This window comes from Chelmon rostratus, chromosome 16, assembly GCF_017976325.1.
Source record: "Chelmon rostratus isolate fCheRos1 chromosome 16, fCheRos1.pri, whole genome shotgun sequence".
Classification (NCBI taxonomy): Eukaryota; Metazoa; Chordata; class Actinopteri; order Chaetodontiformes; family Chaetodontidae; genus Chelmon; species Chelmon rostratus.
In genome coordinates, this window is record NC_055673.1 from 12,487,733 (window position 1) to 12,505,945 (window position 18,213).

General features: G+C 45.9%; 2 protein-coding genes across 2 annotated transcripts; one reads left to right on the plus strand and one right to left on the minus strand.

Moving 5' to 3' along the window:
• The first annotated feature begins 3,312 nt into the window (after positions 1-3,312).
• Positions 3,313-6,170, plus strand: hey1 (hes-related family bHLH transcription factor with YRPW motif 1). Its single transcript, XM_041955887.1, has 5 exons — positions 3,313-3,474; positions 3,635-3,710; positions 3,835-3,918; positions 4,046-4,127; positions 4,452-6,170. The coding sequence occupies exons 1-5, from the start codon at positions 3,389-3,391 to the stop codon at positions 5,117-5,119; spliced, it is 996 nt and encodes a 331-aa protein (XP_041811821.1). The 5' UTR covers positions 3,313-3,388; the 3' UTR covers positions 5,120-6,170.
• Positions 6,171-9,701: 3,531 nt separating this feature from the next.
• stmn2b (stathmin 2b) lies at positions 9,702-17,637 on the minus strand. The gene is made up of 5 exons (XM_041955888.1): positions 17,577-17,637; positions 11,755-11,850; positions 11,466-11,638; positions 10,657-10,848; positions 9,702-9,813 (listed from the first exon to the last, which is right to left on the minus strand). Exons 1-5 carry the CDS (start codon positions 17,593-17,595, stop codon positions 9,754-9,756), a joined length of 540 nt encoding a protein of 179 aa, XP_041811822.1. The 5' UTR covers positions 17,596-17,637; the 3' UTR covers positions 9,702-9,753.
• Positions 17,638-18,213: the final 576 nt, after the last annotated feature.

Below are 18,213 nucleotides of genomic sequence, written 5' to 3' on the forward strand. Positions count from 1 at the left end.
CTGAGTTTGAGTTTGAGTTTGGTGGCCTGATTTGCAGCAGGAGAACAGGGGAGGAGGAGGAGGAGGAGGAGGGGATTTGATGATGTCGTGTTGCGGACCCTCACCTTCAAAGGGCGGCCCCTGAAAGGCCCTACTAATCACAACATGTGATGAGACCGGTAGAACAAAGACAGCCGTGCAGAAAATAACAGCGTGGGAACTCTGGGTGAACTTGAAATACAACAAGAGGGCTCACCCCCACCTCCCCACCTCCTCCCACTCCCCCTGGTTGCACACACACACACACACACACACACACACAATCAGCAACTAATGTGGAAGCACACCTGTGTTTATTGTGACAAAGGCTTCAGGTTGCATGAACTTGGACATATGTGAACGCAACTCACACACACACACACACACACACACACACACAGAGCTCACCAATAATCAGTTTGTTGAATGTGGGAGTGCATCTGTGTGTCTGTGCTGCTATAAGCGTAGCCTTGTGCAGCAACAATAAGATGAAAACAGCCCTAAGTGCTTCCTCTCATTCATATAAGCCAAACAAGGCAGCCTCCTCTCTCTCTCTCTGATGACTATTACGCCTTTGGTTGTTTCCCACTGATAAGGATCACCATATTATTGCATGTGAGTGTGTGTGTGTGTGTGACTGGTCCATAATTTAGTGTTTTCTGTCAATCTTTATTAGCACAGTAACAGTGCATTCCCTCACAGAATGAATGGTGTTGTATCTAGTTCATGTTGCCATAATGTCTTCATGCCTGATGGATGTGGACTCTGTGTTTTCTTGTTGCCATTGAGTTTTGTTGCTGGAGGGGATATTTCACGTGAGCTATTATTTATTTTAAAAACGTGACCTTCACTGACATTTTGAAATTTAGTTGTTTTTTTTTTAGACAGTTGGGCTGGTTGGATGAAAATGTCAGTGAGCTGCCAGTATTAACTGGTTTCGATGTGGATAGCAAACAATGGAGTGGAAAGTGTTTTATTTTTTGTTTGGACTCAAAATAGTTTTCATTCGATGAATAAAACATTTGTAGGATTTATTTTTCCTAAAACAGACACAAAATACTTCATGTCAAGTGATATTTCAAGATATTAACAGCGCTATACGATTTAAAGTTGTTGTTTTTAATCAAAGTAAAGTTGTAATGAATGTGGCCCTCTTTTACTATAGATGACAATATCAACAGTGAGTATCGAAGCTAACCAGCAGATGGTTAGCTTAGCTTAGCATAAAGACTGCATGGCTCCATTAGCATGGCTATGCTAATGGTAGGCTAAGCTAACCAGCTGCTGTCTGTATGAATCCTCAGTGCACAGAGCGGTATCGATCCTCTAGCAAAATGTCAAACTATTTCTTTAAAAAGTTGCAAGAGTCGCTTGCTCGTCCATCTTTCTGTACACAAATTTCAAGCTAAGCGAACCCACTGCTTTCATTAGCTTCATATTTACTGTGCAGAAATGAGGGCGGTATCACATATCACATAATAATAAATAATAAAATTACAAGTAAAAAGTAAAAATTACAAGGTATTTAAAGTGACACTGTGCTTTTACATGTTGATGCATACTGACTGAAGTTATGTAACAGCCTATCACATCTAATCTTGCCTCTTTCTGACTGATGGTGTGTTATTTAAATATGCCACGCTGCAGCCCCTGCAGGAGACCCTCCACTGAAGAGCTCCAGCTCCGCATGCAGTAACATGAGCCCTCCGTGTATACAAACACACACCAGCGGCCCTGTCAAATTATTTGGGGAGTGTGACCATTGCAGGAGCCACCAGTCTTGTGGTGGCGCTGGCGATGTGGAAACCCGGCTTTGATTGCATTACGCTCTTTTGTTGAGTGTGCACACAAAAGGTCCTTGAAGTCCCCACAGCGTCTTCACCGTGCATGAGGTCTCTCTGTGGGGTAAGATTAGACTTGGTGGCTTCCTCTGGTTGCGGCAGTGCTCCCTGTCTCTCCTCCCGGGCTGAGTTAGTATTGGATTACAGGTTCACACGCTCGCTCGCAGACCGCCCGTCGCCCCGACCAATTGCTCCATTCATTCCAGCGCCGGAGACGGCCGTCGGCCTCTGATTGGTTATCAGCGCCGGTTAGGGAACTTTCCCACGGCCAGCGCGTGCTGACAGCCGGCCAGCCACTCCTCATCACCACCGGGACACACGGGGGAGGAGGGGGCGGGCGTGAGGGGGGGCAGTCACGGACCGAAAGTCCATTGGACCGCTGTCAAAGTTTCTCCAAAGATCCTCTATGTATGTGAAGATGAGTCACTCCAACGTCTTATAGTCCCAATAACCCAGTGAGCCCAAAAGCCAAACTGGCAAGGAAATTATATAGAGCGAATGAATTAGTTGTGGTGGGTAATTTTTGGGATAAACACATAAATTGACGTGTCTTGCCGAAGACTTTCCTAAGAATAAAGTCTAAGGACAACAAAACAACCTTGCGTTAGTCGTCTTTATTTGGTCTAGGCAGGTTGTACTCCATTTAAGTTGAATCACGAAAATAAAAATATTCCACAAATTTGGAAATAGACTACAAAGATGGTGGTGTGAAACAGCGGCCCACCGAAAGCCATTAGCTTTACTTTAAAAGGTCAGTTTCTGTTGGGGGGGAGTTATAAAATAACTCTCAGTGGCTCTACTCACAGAGGCACCAAATCTTACGTCCTAATCTTACTAGAAAAAATTAAAGGCAAAGTTTGCGAAAGTATCTAATCACAAGGTCCACTCAGAAACTTTTCCAGAGCTTTTGATTACATCACACGATCTTCATCAGCAGATTGAGTTTCTGAGGTCAGAAATAAACTTTCAATATCATGTGAAGCCAGCACAGACATAAAGTACTCAGAAAGCAAAACATCTACAATTCTATGATAAGTGGGTGATGTGGTCAATATTATAGACAATTCACAAGACCTAGAAACTTATTTTCAGTATTTCTAACAATCTTAGAAATAAAGTTTTTTTGAAGATAGAATTCTAGATCGGAGTAGTAGTTTCACTGTGTTTGCTCTAAATTAAATCGAATGATAATAATGTCCATAATAAGATACCAGAGGCCAGATCTCACGCCTTTAAATCACAGCTGCGGGGGTTGAGTGAGACGTCTTAACTCATTTTTTCATCTCTGACTTGTCAAAGCGCACTCGGATGTACTTGGGCCAACTGCGCTGTCACTCAGAGCCTCCGCCGCTTTGTGATTGGCTGCCGTGGCCCGAGCCCCCGCCCCCGCTGGCCCGCACCAGGGTTGAAATGACACCGTGGGAAAGCTGAGCGCTTCAAACGGAGGCGCTTCGGGCGAACCTGGGCAGACGCGCGTCAGACGCAGACACAACGGGCGCACTGAAGGACTAATTGTGGACGAATCGAAAATGAAAAGGAATCACGATTTTAGCTCCTCGGACAGCGAGCTGGACGAGACTATTGAGGTGGAGAAGGAGAGCGCGGATGAGAATGGGTAAGTTATTTGGCCCTGAAGTTTTTCTTATTTCTCTTATAAAGTCATTCAGATTCGCCGAAATGGACAGAACTCCCGTGACACCATCTTTAAATTTTATGAATCAGAGAAGTACTTTAGCGGTATATTCACCGAGTCTCCCTGTTTCATCTGTTTTAAGGAACATGAGCTCTCCTCTCGGGTCCATGTCTCCCACCACATCGACTCAGGTGCAGGCGAGGAAAAGGCGTCGAGGAGTAAGTGCATTTCAATTGATGGACAAATCCGTTCGTGCATTTGGAGACCTGATGCGTGATTTTTTTTTTTTTTTTTCATGTGCGCATATTCTAAAAATAAATAACAAATGCTGTCTTTCCTCAGATCATCGAGAAACGGCGCCGTGACAGAATCAACAACAGCCTCAGCGAGCTCCGCAGGCTGGTCCCCAGCGCCTTCGAGAAACAGGTGAGCAACAGGCTGCACGGCTTTAACATCACTGAAGCCCAGACACCTGAAACAGCTGGGCTCATTCGCGCTGTGTTTGGATGATTCATGTCTGACGGGCTGCTTTCTATCTCCCCTCACGCTGAAGGGCTCAGCCAAACTGGAGAAAGCGGAGATTTTGCAGATGACTGTGGACCATCTGAAGATGCTTCACGCCGCTGGAGGCAAAGGTCTGTCTGGGATCTGTTACTGTAATAAGAAAACACCTTTCTCACGTGGAGAGTGCAAAAACTGGACATTAAATGTTTCTGTGCCCACTTGGTTCTCATTCTTAAAAAAAAAGAATAAATAAACATATAAATTGCTAAAATAAATGTCTGAATTGTGAACTGGTCTGACAGGTCTCATTATCGGATTATTTACTCTTCCACAGTCCTAAAGCCGGGGGCATATTGATTCATGTCAGACCTCCTACAGTTCTGGACTAACTTGTTCTGTGGTGCAGTTCAGGTGATTGTTTTAACTAAGCTGCCGTCTTCTTGTCCCCCCCTCAGGTTATTTTGACGCCCATGCTCTGGCGATGGACTACCGTGGCCTGGGTTTCAGGGAGTGCCTGGCTGAGACGGCCCGCTACCTGAGCATCATCGAGGGCCTGGACAGCACAGACCCTCTGCGGCTCCGCCTGGTCTCCCACCTGAACAACTACGCCAGTCAGAGAGAGGCTCACTCTGGCCTGAGTCACCTGGCGTGGGGCTCTGCGTTCGGATCCCCCCCTGCCCACCTGACCCACCCCCTCCTCCTCCAGCACCAACAGCACCAGCCGCTGGCGCCCTTACCCCGCAGCGCCACCAGCAGCCCACAAACCCCTCTGTCATCTGCGTCCACTTCATCCACCTCCTCCTCCTCCTCCTCTTCGTCATCCTCGTCGGCTGCGGAGACCCACGTCCCCGGCAGGCGCAGCGGCAGCGCCACCCCACACTCAGATCAAGGCCCGATCCGGGTCCCCCCCACCACTGCCGCTCCTACCACCGTCCACCCCGCCTTGGTCTCCTCATCAGCGTCCAAGCTCTCCCCTCCTCTCCTCTCCTCCCTCTCGGCATTCCCCTTCCCCTTCAGCGCCTTCCCCCTCATCTCCCCCACCACCGCCATCAGCCCCCCGGCCCCAACATCCAGTGTGGGCAAACCCTACAGACCCTGGGGCATGGAGATAGGAGCGTTCTGACTGAAGTGAATCCCTCAGTCCACATATAGACTCACTCCTCAGCTGAGCTGGACCTTCAAGGACAAGACTTTTTATTCTCCCAGCTCAGAAAGTGCTATTTTTTCTAAGATGTTGGCGTCCCGCAGAGGATACACCTAGCTGTAGGATTTGTGTTTTCTTGCTCATGTATTGTGTTTTGTATAGAAGAAAAAAAAACAGTGAGGAGGGAGACCACAACTAAAAAGCAACGAGAGTGATTGATTGTGATTGATCTCTGTGCCTGCCCACCCCTTTAGAAGTTTCACCCGCTCTTGTCAGCCTATCAGGGATGGCTTTTCCAGATGGTCAAGCAGTCGCCGCCCGTCAAGTTCCTGGGCAAAACTGTCCCCCCCTTTGTTTTCCCTTTGAGCGGAAACACCCAGTGTTGGTGCCCTGGTTACATACAGAGAAGGGGGGTGTGAGAGGAGGGCCTGAGGTGGTTCAGAGTCACCCCCTTTTTACAGCATTTTATGGGGTGGAATAACCGAAACCAGGTGTTTGTTTGACTAAATACTGGGAACAGAAGTTAGCTACCAGCTTGGTTGAAATAAACTTAACCATGATTTACCCACAGCCTCTGACGTTCATATGGTGCGCCATTGTTTAAGCTTGCTCACGTTATATGTCTTTACAGTAAATCTCGTCCTTAACACTCGAGGCTTCACACAGTTTACCAGTTTCTACCTGTTTTTCCACATTTTTTTCATTTCTCATGTAAGCCAAGCCTGTGTGATTGTCTTCCTCTTCCTGATCAAAGCCAGATCATCGTCACTCAGTCAACTTGTATCTCCTTTGACAGCAGTTGCAGTAAAACGAGGCAGCACAGTTCAGTTCTCTTTCATTTAAAAAGACCAGCTCCTGCTTTTCACCTGGTTGCCTTTGGCGTCTCCCGGTAAAACCTCGCTGTGAGTTTGTATATTTTATGATTGTACAAAGCACAAGCAAGCACGGACAAATCAGATTTCTCAGCTTTTCAGAGTTGTTGCTGGTGGTAATGACAACTTCCCTGTAATAAAAGAGTTCAGATAAATCGCCTGTGGCTTTATCAGCGTCTTTTGTGTGTGTGTGACTGTGCATTTGCATGTCTGTTTGTTCAAGAGTGTCTCAGATGGTGCATGAGGGTGTGAATGTGCTTTTGTGTGCATGTACGGTATGTGTGTTTACTTACTGATGCCTGCAGTTGTTTGTGTGTGTGTGTGTGTGTGCGTGAGCACTCGCTGTACGTGGCGACGCCTGGTATCAGATGAGGCTGCTTGTTTCTCTCAGCAGCCCTCTGTGTGTGCACAGGAAACCATTAACAAGGAGGGGATATCCTGGACAATAGCAGCCCGGCTGGCCCCGTGTGCTGCGTGGGAACTGGAGGAGGAGGAAAGAAGGAGGGAGGGAAGGTTGGACCAGGATGAAGAAGGAGAGGATGGAGGGATGGAGCATGGAGTAGGATGTGGAGGGAGAGGGCAAAGAAAGAAACAGCACAGGGGGATCAAAGGAGAGGGCAGGAGAGAGGGGCTGAAACACTGTGAGAAAGGAAGTGTGCAGAGAGCTGTTTTGTCCCTTTGCCATCGTTTCACCAGCTGCACCTTCTGTTCTCAGCTCCACATGCCGCCAAAATATCCCTAAAATGTCCACTCTCTCTCTTCCCCCCTTTGATGCCTCTCGTCGTTCTCTTTAACCGTTTTCCTTAATTACTGAGGATGATGCAAGGTCAGGTTGTGATGTAAGCTTTACTGCAGCCAAAACCACATGGTCAGTGAGATTTTTAGTGCAGAGGGCTTGTCTTTTGGCTCCCCCTGCTGGTCGTAAATGGTACTTCATCAACCAAAACCCTGGAACAGGAACAACAGTGACGGGCCAGGCTCAGTGGCGAAGGAAGTGCTGGGGCTTAAGTAAAAGTAGAAATAACACAATGCAGCAATATCCTGTTACAAGCAAAAGCTTTTCACTAAATTAAATGTACTCAAAGAAAAATGACTAATAATGCAGAGGGACACCTTTAAACCTTTGAAAGTGTTATAGTATGAAGTATATAGTATATACTGTAGTATTACTGGATTATCATCATCATTGTTGATGCTTTAACTTGTAAGCACTACTTTAATGTTATAGCTCATAAAGGTGGAGCTTGTCCCATATTTTGTAAAGTGATAATTTGTTTTTATGTATATCATATATGAATCTGCAAACTTACCACTAACTACACTATATAAGATCATACAGGAATGAACAGGAATCCTCTTTAACGCCTTGATGTAAAATATGCACATAAGTTTTATATTTAGTCAGGTTCATTCACAGCTTTATAAGTGTGAGTTTGCTGACTTGAAGTCTTGAGAGTTGACGTGTTGGGCTGAATTAATGTGCTGAGCGTCACAGGACTCATCAAATATGATCAGTGTTTTAGCAGACTTCCCAGCATGCATTGCTTGAGAGTTTAGCCCTCCAAAGACTTAAAGAAAAAAAACATGATGGGAACTTATTGCGTGTGAACTACGATGAAGGTTATTATTAAAATCAGTCCTCACACCTGTACACTTGTCATGTAGTGTGGGTGCACTGAAACGCATGTTGCCTTCGGTTGTTTGAAGTAACTTTGATCTTTAGTTAGCATAAAAAAAGGTGACCCATGGAAAACACATGTAAAGTACGAGTACCTCAAAACTGTGCTTAGTGCACTTACTTTCCACTACTGGCTAAATGTAAGCAGTTCTAAATATGCATGAATAAATGACTAATTATAAAAATATTAGCCGGGTTAATCTACAATGAGCTGTGTCTCAGCACATTATTCTAATCTGACATATTGTTTAAGACACACACTGCACTGCAGACATGACCGACGGCAGAATCTGAAAGAAGTCACTCACGAAGCCCGTTTCATTCACTGAACCCCAAATCTTTATTAACCACTGCTTGCTCACAAAGATATACGTGGAGAGGGGGAAACACACGAATGGACAGAGGAGAGAGAGAGAGAGAGAGCGAGAGAGGCAGGATCATCACTGTCTGTGATGTACTCGTGACAGCTGTTACACACTGCAGTGGCGTTGGTTTATACTTCAACGGGTCATAATCATATGGCACAAACATTCGCTTATCTGCCCACCCTTTCTGAAACACACACACACACACACACTCGCACACATCTATGGGTCTACCGTGCGTGTGTGACCGACAGGGCTCAACCTCAGGCTTCAACACCCCTGGTTACAAACTATTTGGATACTTTAATACACTCATATACACCTTTACAGACGGCAATACTGTGTTCACGGATCGTTGTTGCAGCGTTTTCTGTTATGGCTTCAATATCTTTCCTGTGCCGACCTTTCAGTGGCGTTTACAGTGTCTTGGAGTGAAGTGCAATGATTCCAGTAGGCGCTGATGATGTTTAGCACTACTCTAGCCTCTATGAAATGGAGGACGCTGGGATTTTTTTGTACTTTCTCCAGCGGAAGGTTTCACAGTCTGATCTCAGGTGGAGTTTCTCTGCACCCCAGCACTCTTCAGATGCGCTTTGACCGCACTTGTGTTGAATATTACACTAAACGTGATTGTAAGCTTGTTTCTGTGGAATGTTCCATTGGTCGGGGATGTTACGTGAGCTTTCCGGTGCCAGATTTAGCGAGCATCTACTGAGCTCTGTGCTATGATTGGCTGAGCGCCTGCCCGTGTGGAGAGCGTGTGAGTGAGTGCTCCTACAGTATGTATGTACGTGGAGAGATGGAGAGGTTGCAGACGGAGGGGAGGAGGATGGGGATGGGCTCATTAAATGCTATAGTGTTCTCCTGCGGTACAGTCACCATCTACCTCACAGGAGTAGATGTGCAGCGACGGCTTGCAGTCCCCACAGGAAGCAAACTACCCCCTTTCCCTCTGCCAACTTTCCTGCGCATGTCCCTCGCTAATTGGAACACTGGCATAAACTGGATGGAAAATCACTCCGACCAAACACAGATCCGATTCTGTTTCCAGATCTGCGGGGTCAAATGAGCGAGTGCCCACTCGAGGGGACGAGGGAACGGAGCCAGGATGCGGGCCGTGTGAGGACGCGGCCAGTCACGGCAAACATCAGCTAGCTGGCAAACTAACAACAAACACCTACGCCTGAAATGGTTCTCAGGCTGAAATGAACAAACATGAAAATGAACAAATCATTACATCCATATATATGCAAGGAGAGGAAACTTATATAGAAAAATGGCACACTGCAATCAATACTTTTGCTGCTTGTATCGTACTGTATATAACAAAAAAAGAAGTATTTACAAAAACCAATACCCACTGTCGCTTGTCAATTTGAGTTTTTTTTCTTTTCTTCTCATTTTAAACGGAGCAAAAACATTCTTTTTTTTTGGGAAGAGTGGGTGGGAGACATTAATTTTCCTTTTTTTTAATTATTTTTGCTTTTTTGTCCACCCCCAACCCCATTTGAACCTCCCACTGTCTCGGGGTGGCGTCTCAGGCTGTGGTAGTTTCATAGTAGTATGGGGGAGTATGGCGGGTTGGGGGGTGGTGGAGAGGTGGGAACATGTAGGAAAAGGTGGGGAGAGGGGTGATCCTCAGGGTCGGGGTGGTGGTGGGGGGGTTTGGGGGTGGGATGTAGAAGTTGTTGGGGCTTCTCACGCTGTCACTTCTTCTCTCAACTCCTTGTTCCTGCGCACCTCCTGAGCATGCCTCTCCTGCAGGAAACAAAAACACACACTGAGGCTCTTCCTCACATTTGTTTCACGTCACCATTCCTCTGCTTTGGCCTTTGCTGCTGTCAAACATGTCTACGCTTCCTATTTTTCCGCATCTTCTCCTGAAGGCGCTCCATTTATGGAGGTCAAGCCAGTTTATCAGCCCTCCTTACCCTTTTCATCCTCCACCTGCATGTCTTCTTCTTCCTGTCACTTTTCATACATTTTCCTTATCCCATCTGCCTCCCCCTCCTCACCAGAATCCAGTTGCACCAGCACCATCTTATTTCAGACTTAGCATAGCTTTAATGAAAGCGTTTGCTAGGTGAAGATTTATCACTAAATTAAAACCGGTTGTAGCACACAAACTAGCTGGTTGCTGCCTAGCTGTTACTGAATATACTGTATACACCCTGCAACTGCCTTAGCTAACAGAACAAACCGACAAGGCTAACGCTAGCATGCTAATATACGACCTGTTTCGAGCCATATAACAAAAAATAGGTTGCTAACGGATGATGGCCAACATATCTGACCTGACATTTGATCAAAAAGCTGTTTTATAATGATGCAAACTGGGAAGACTTTAAATCATATTTCACAAATAACGTGCCAGAAATTAGACTGACTGACAAGCTAAATAGCATCATTACTGTTAGCATAATCGGATAGTCCCCTCCGATTCTTGAATTTTAATCCATGGCAGTGTGATGAAGGCTTGGAAATTTAGGCTACTCTCCATATTACTAAAACCGACAGTTAGACAGTACAGTGTTTTTGGTGTCTGTTCATAATGTCATAGGATGGAGATAGGACTTGAATATCTACGCCCTTGCTCCTCACCCTCTCCTGCAGGCGCTCTATCATGGCGGCCATGTAAGCCAGCCGGTTCTCCTCATTTTGCTCCATCTTCATCTGGAGCTTCTCCTCGGCCATGCGGCTGAAGTTGCTGTTCTCCTCCATGGCCTTCAGCAGCACTTTGTGCTCATGATTCCGCTTCTCAGCCAGGGCCAGCAGCACCTGCGCCTCCTGGGACTGGAGGAGGAAGAGCGATGGGCAGCAGAGAGAATGAGTCAGAGAGCAGCGGTCGATAGCGAGGCACTGATTTACTGAGTAACACCCATCGATTTAAGTGTGAGTCAGAGCCGCTGCAAGTAATCATGCTCACACATTAACGTTAAGCATAAAAATGTCTGTGAGTAACAGAAGTTCTCTTCACATTCGTGCTCTCATAGCATGCACTATAATTTCTATAATTTACTGTATGTTTGACCTCCACTATTGGACATCTGGTGTTTAAAAAACCTGTCAAACTGTGTTATTGATTGTTTGATTGATTTGTTGGTGGGTTGCTGGATTTGTCAGCTGCTTGACTGACTGGATTGACATTTGAAATCAATGAGATGCAGGAATTAGTCGGTGTCAGACTACATTTTTCGTGCCCGTTTTGCAGCTGCAGTAGTCAGTGTGTTGCACAATTGACCAAATGACCAGACATCAAATTAGATGTCCAGAGAAATACTGATTACAGCATTCTATTAACATTAACAAGTAATAGGTTGAATTTGTCTTTTTGGATTGGGTAAGACATTTTTTGTTGGCACAAGCAAAACGTTATCTGGGTGCAATAAAAATGCTGGAAAAATCCTTACTCTCCTCCGGTCCTCAGCTGCATCCAGTTTCTTCTGGATGTCCTCCAGGGAGAGGTCCCTCTTTGGGGGTGTTGTGATGCAGTGGGCAACATCAGACACAGGGGAGGACGGCTTCAGGATGACCTCAAAGGCCTGGCCTGAGGCTCGCTTGTTAATGGGCTTGATGTCCATGTCTGCGTGTTTGTGCATTGACAAGAAAGAAAGACAGACAGTCAGAAAAATTTGTGACTTTTCATTCAAGTGTATTTGATAGAGATGATAAAAATGGTCTTCAGTCTTCAGTCTGTACCTTCAAAGTCGCCCATGATGTTTTTGCGGGTCTCGGGGTACAGACAAGAGCAGATGAGTGAGAGAACTGAGATCTCCTTCATCTTCTCTTTGTAAGCTGTGGAGGTAAACATGACTGTGTGTTACGCAGCTGTATGTAAACAGTGCACCGCTAACACACATGCATATACACAAAATACCATTAACCTAGTAACATACAAACAGATGAAACGTTGTTAACCCATTTCTGCCTCCACAGGAGGGCTTTGATGTAAATATCCAGATTTTTGGATGAATAATTATTCGTCAAGTCCTCCAAAAAGAAAACTCATCAAAGGCAGTCCTGTGGAGCTGAACAGCTCTGGGGTTTGTAGGCATTTCGTGGTCTTTGTTTTCATGGCGCTGCGAGGGGAGCAAGAGGGATGTGTCCTTACTTGGCCTAATTTCCCCAGAAGCCAAGATGCTGCCTTCCCTACAGGATTCTCCACACATCATTAGCTATGCATTTAATTTTGGTCTATCATTTATTAACACAGCCAGACAACGCCCTATTGGCTGTCTGCCGCTCTGTGGCTAACACCAAAAAACACCAAAGATTATTTTTCGCCTTTCAGGTAATTTAGAGAGCAAAGAAACCAGGATTTATGATAGATATTCGGATAATTTTTGGATATCTTCTTTCTCTGTGGCTTATGGATGGATGATCATAGCCGAGGGTTTAGCTTATCAGCAAAACACAGCAATACGACTGTCCACTCCTGGTCCATTTATGGTCCAAAAAGTTAATAACACTGACGCAAAGCCGACATCAAATCATTGCTGTATTTGGCAACCTGCACCCTGCTCAATAGGGAGGGACGGAGCACTTCAAAGGGCAGACAGAGGAAAAACAGAAAAGAACAACCAACCTTGTCTAACCTTGATTTCTTTTTTATTCCTGTGTTCTTGGCACCTACTACTTTGTAATATGAGCCCAGAGTTCAGCAGCAGTCCCTGCAGGGAGAACGGCAAAAATATCCGCAACACACTGCAGGTTGTGAAATATTCTGCTTTTGGCACATGGCTGCTGTGTTCTTCACTTCACTGCCCCATACTGGAGATTTGCATGCCGACTGTCATATTATGGCATAATCCATCACCCAGAGCCCGAGGCCTGCAGGGCTGAAGTGTGCGTTGATTCATGATTTGCAGCAGGCTACAGTAGCAAAGGCAGAAATGAGATCTACTTTGAAAGAGCTCCTCTGTGGTGGAGTACGGTGTACAGTATGATTAATCCAAATCCTCTTCCTCATATTCCCTGCTCGCCCTCTCTTCTTCTCTCGGTGTCTCGCTTTCTGCCCTGCAGACTGGCAGACGCCACAGTAATGTGATCAACTCTCAGATGTAGCTCTCACTACTCTCTGATGGCCTTGTTAACCCCTTCCCTGAGGAGGAAGTGGGAGAGGGTGGGGAGCATGGTAGGGGGTGCGCAAGAAAAACAGAAATGCTGGAAGAGAGAGGGGTTGAGTAGGACTGAAGATAAAGGTGGTGTTTGGTAGAGAAACAGAAAGTAGTGAGATGAAAAGAAAGAACTGATGGATGAACATGGAGAAAATGTCAGGGTGGGGCTTTGAAATGATACTAACACCTTTCTGATATAAACAGTCAGACAGGAGGATTAAAAACCAGCAAAGGGGGCAGCTCCCAGTGGGACCTGCAGTCGCCACCAACTGGCCCCAGGACAGCCTAATGGAAGCATCCACCTCAGGTGGGGAGCGCTTTAATTTGTAATTAGCAGACTGCACCATTCCTGCTGACAAGAGAGGGGGAGCAGAGCTTTAGTAGGGTTGTCACAGGCTCATTAAGCGATGTGTACATGTCAAGACCCCCAGCAGCCATTTTCTCCCACACACAAGCCCACTTGACAGCTGAAGACTTAAACAGCGAGCACTTCAGTGGAGCAGGTAATTTGGGTTAAGTGCTTATGGAGCAGAACAGCAGAGATTTTTGTTTGCCGGTTGCCAAGTTCTGGGTGGGGCCTCTTCTGGATTCAATAATCTTTTCAAACTGAACATTTAGATCCAGATTTCTATGCCAGGGCTGCAACTACAAATGATCTTCAATAATTGATTCATCTGCTTGATTTCTTGATTAATCAGTTAATCATTCGGTGTTCAGACATCAAAAAACTGTGAAAAATCCCCTTTGCATTTCTCTAGAGCCAAAAGGGGTGTCACCAAATGTTTTGTCCAGCTAACAGTCTAAAGTAGCAAATCCACATTTGAAATGCTGGAACGATCAAATGTTTGGCATTTTTACTTAAAAAAATACATGCAGCTCTATTGTAGTTTGTCTATTTGAATTTGAGGTGAGTAAGCTTGGTTTTTACTGCATCAGAGCGTGTTTCAAAGTGCTCACTGTAAATTGAAACAGCTCTCTAACTCAGGGCCGTGGAGATTTTCCTTTTATATCCCTAATCAAAAATATATGAGATTCTCTACTGTGCAGAAATATGAAATTGCGGCAATATTTCTCCTGAGAGAAAAGATCTTCTCCTTCTGTAGTAATAAGCTCATCTCCAGTGGATCAGCGACATAACAGTGACAAATGATGCAGAGTGACGTCCCACAGCGGGAGGCGTCCAAACACGAGCAGCTGTTCAAAGATACCGGCTGCGCGTCAGACACGCCGGGTTCAGTTCTTCTGTCAGTCTGAGACGAGACGAAATCATTTCAGATGACAACACCTCAGTGCTCCCACACTTCTCCTGCAGGCTGGTTTCAACCAGTCAGCTTTGCATCCTCTCAGAGAGCTGCTCCTCCCGTCCCCACCGCGGCCGCACTTCCTCTTTCAGTCCATCAGCCAAAGAGCACAGATCATCAATATCTGCTGTGCCTCCTCCCCCTGCTAGCATCCCTCTTCACCGACACCTTCTGCCAGCCCAACCCTCCGTTTCATCTGTTGCTGATGTATTCTCCCTCTCAATCCCATTTTCTCATTCTCTTTCTCAGTTTTTCTCCTGCACCTCCTGGGAGCTTCACTTCGGTTTTAGCGCAAGCCACCATACCTCTGTTTGGTACAGCCACACTCTTCCTCCCTGCCCTCTTCTTCTCTTAAAGCACCAAACCCTCACTGTGAGGATTTAAACAGAGGAGGCTGTGAGCAAACTGCCTATACGGCAGTCAAAATGTGACCCTGTGTATCACAGTGTTTCCTGCCGTCCTGGCTCCAATAACCTTGCAGCAGAATGGGCTTGGCGTCTGTGTCCGGCACATACGGGCCCTTTATAGCAGGGCCACCCAGCAACAATATAACCACGAAAATTATGAAGGTATAACCACAGCGAAATTGGCTATTAAAAGAAGCATTATGGCACCCAGAGGCTCCGGGGCAGGGCCGGTCATTTGATCTAGGGTAGATGGGGAAGCTTTTCCTGAACCGCACCCGGTGTCCATCCAAAGAGGTCAGTGCAGGGCTGCAAGATCATTTCCAATGAATCCATAAAGCTTTCAGTGTATAAAATGCCAAAGAACTGTGAAAATGTCCATCTCAGTTTCATAAAGCCCAGGGTGATGGCTTCAAATGTGTTCTTTTCATTTGGAAATCACTCCGAAACCCAGCCATTTTTCAGTTTATTACCACATAAAACCGAGCAAAGCAGCCAATCCTCACAGCTGAGAAACCGAAGCAAGACACTTTTTCTGAAGAAAAATGAGCAAAATCTTGACTGGACGAAGATCAAAACTGTTGGCTATTACATTTCTGTCAGTAACTAACTGATTAAATCCAGATTGGTGCACTACATGTGCAGAAGGATGCTGTAAATGGGTTTCTGCGTCATGTGCGTATATGCATCACATAGAACCTGAGGAACGTAAAATTTGCCAGACTAAGCCACTAAAACGTCTGAACTGTCTTACCCAGATGCTGATCATCATCATTATCACAAGTGATGAACAGATCATGACCATGTATGACACACCATCAGCGCTGGATTGATGTCACCTCTTCCTTTAAAGAGCAACAGTCATCTGAACCAGTAATGGGAGCGTCCTGCATTGATCGATGGGACCCGGCGATAAATCAGGACGAGCTACAAGTCCAGGAGAGCTTTACGCACATTATGACGATAGCGATGAAGATGATAAGGTAAGAAATATAGCTGCATTTGGCCAGGGGAGTGAGATGCTTCTGTTTCTGTACACAAAGGAATTGATTTTAGGGAACCAGCTGAATGACCACACCTAATTGGATATGACAAGTGTGCATGATAAGGATCAGGAAAAGTGCTTAGAAGCCTTAATGCACACGGGAGTGGCTCAGAGCACGCGCTTGTTTTGTAGGATGGTTGACACAGAATAGAGAATAGAGACTTTAGGGTGTTTCTATTCTCAGTTCTGCTCCAAGGAATGAAAAAATCCACACTAATACGGGAGCATTCGTCCTGCCTCGCAGTGTTTAAACACAGAGAGCCGTCATGAACTCAGCGACCTGCTGGGCGCTGACTGGCATGATGGCTGCTGTCTCCCAGAGTGTCTGCTCCCTGCCCATCCCATTCTGCCTGTCCACAGCTCAAATCATGGAGGAGAGGAGGCGGAGGAGGAGGAGGAGGAGAAGGAGGAGGAGAGGGGTATAAATCTAACATTCAGGGTTTAGTTTCAGGCGTCTCTCAGCGCAGACACCAGGACCCTTACTGCTGTCTGTCTCCGTGCCCCTCCATCCGTCAGGTGTCTAGTCATCCAGAAGACAAACAGGCCAGACTGCTCACACACAAACACACTCTCCCTAATCTTAGATATGGCTGCAGGCGTGCGTCTGCAGGCCTTAGACGGCTCACAAAGTGCTCGATCAAATAAACAAACCAACACAAATAAGAGCATGTCACGCCTTCATATGGAGATTCAGAGGTTGACACAAAAACAGGGCCTAACACCTGCCATAATATGCAACCTCATTTTATTTCTCCCTATATGGCAACAAATGCTGCCATTAAACTACTGTGGCCTGATAACAACACACTGATCGCACACAATAGGCCACATTTACAGTCTATAACCTCTCTAATAGGATCTGATCTTCTTCAGACGACATTCATTTTCATCGCCAGTCATAAATTCTTCCCCTCGACTGCAAAGCAGGAGAAGGATGCTCTTTTTTTCTTCACCCCCACCCTCCACACACACATACACACACACACACACACACACACACACACACACACACACACTCCCTCTCTCATTCATGCCTTTAGCGGTCATCCACAAAATTGGTTCAGCAGGCTTTACACTCCAACTACATAAGATGGCCCAGTTTTTAATAAGGAGATTTGCCACGGTGAAAATATTTCACACCCCAGAGGGCGGCGGGCTCGCTTTGAGGGGACCGGAGATGTTGGGTGGGGTCGCTGGAGCTGCATTATGCCGCACGGCTCTGAGTCAGGCGAGAGGAGGCAGGTGCGGCAGGCAGGCATCGACAAAATGCTGCTGCGAGAGGAGAGGAAAAAATACGCCTTTCTCCTCTCGATGTGGATTCATTTCTTTTTATTCTCCTGCTTAGGATGAATAAAAATATGCGTCACTGATACGGTCATCTGAATTCCAAACTGGCTCATATTGATCAGCGATAATTTGGATTTGGGTCCAACAAAAAAAGGCACAAAAATTACCCTTAAAAAGGGTGAAGAGCTGGAAAATGCGGCTTCAGTCACGCAACTTGATTTTACAGACTTGCAGAGGAGTTTGGCCGCTCCCTCTCATCAACCCTCAGCATCCTTTTGTGCCATGGGTGTCGCCACAGCCTCGCAGCATCAAACCTGTGAAGCCGCTCAGAGAAAGAAAGAAAAAATGGATGAAGTGCAAAACTCACCGATCGCGGTCTTGGCCATTTCTGTTCGGTGGTGTCGGGGAGGGTTGACCGGAGGAGCGTGCAGCGGTTGCTGGATGCTGTATCTCGGGGTGAAGGGACTGCTGGTAAGGCACTGAGTCAGCAGAGACGGGGGCTGCCGGTGCGCCTGGTGGTCTGTTATGAGCTGCGTCAAGTCAGCGGAAAATAACTGGAGCCTAACCGGAAGACTTCAGATTGAGCCCTCAGAATAAAAGACATAAACGCCTCCCATTATGAATACAAGGGTTGGCACGGTTTCGAATAGGTAATAAGGTCGTACCTAACGTAGTATGATTAGCAGCAAAGTGTTTAAAATTAACCGGCAGCTATGTTGATAACTGATTAATTGTTTTAGTGATTTTTCAAGCAAACTACTTCTCAAATGTGAGTATTTTCTGCGTTTTATCTCACATTTGAAAGGTGAACTTAATATCTTTGGTCTTTGGATTGTTATACAAATAAAATAAAATGTATAAATACAGCATCTCAAACTGAAATTCTAACAGTTTTTTTTTCACACTTTTCTGATTATATAGGCCAAACAATTATTAATTGATTAATTGAGAAAATAATGGGCAGATTAATTGATATGAAAAAGAAAACATTACACAGGGGTAAG

Bases quoted from the DNA above. Each gene is read 5' to 3' on its own strand.
- hey1 (XM_041955887.1), top strand. From the start codon at position 3,389: ATGAAAAGGAATCACGATTTTAGCTCCTCGGACAGCGAGCTGGACGAG. The intron at 3,475-3,634 runs GTAAGTTATTTG...ATCTGTTTTAAG, and splicing joins GAGAGCGCGGATGAGAATGG to GAACATGAGCTCTCCTCTCG. The intron at 4,128-4,451 runs GTCTGTCTGGGA...TCCCCCCCTCAG, and splicing joins TCACGCCGCTGGAGGCAAAG to GTTATTTTGACGCCCATGCT.
- stmn2b (XM_041955888.1), bottom strand. The intron at 11,639-11,754 runs GTACAGACTGAA...ACAAACACGCAG, and splicing joins CATCATGGGCGACTTTGAAG to ACATGGACATCAAGCCCATT. The intron at 10,849-11,465 runs GTAAGGATTTTT...TTCCTCCTCCAG, and splicing joins CAGCTGAGGACCGGAGGAGA to TCCCAGGAGGCGCAGGTGCT.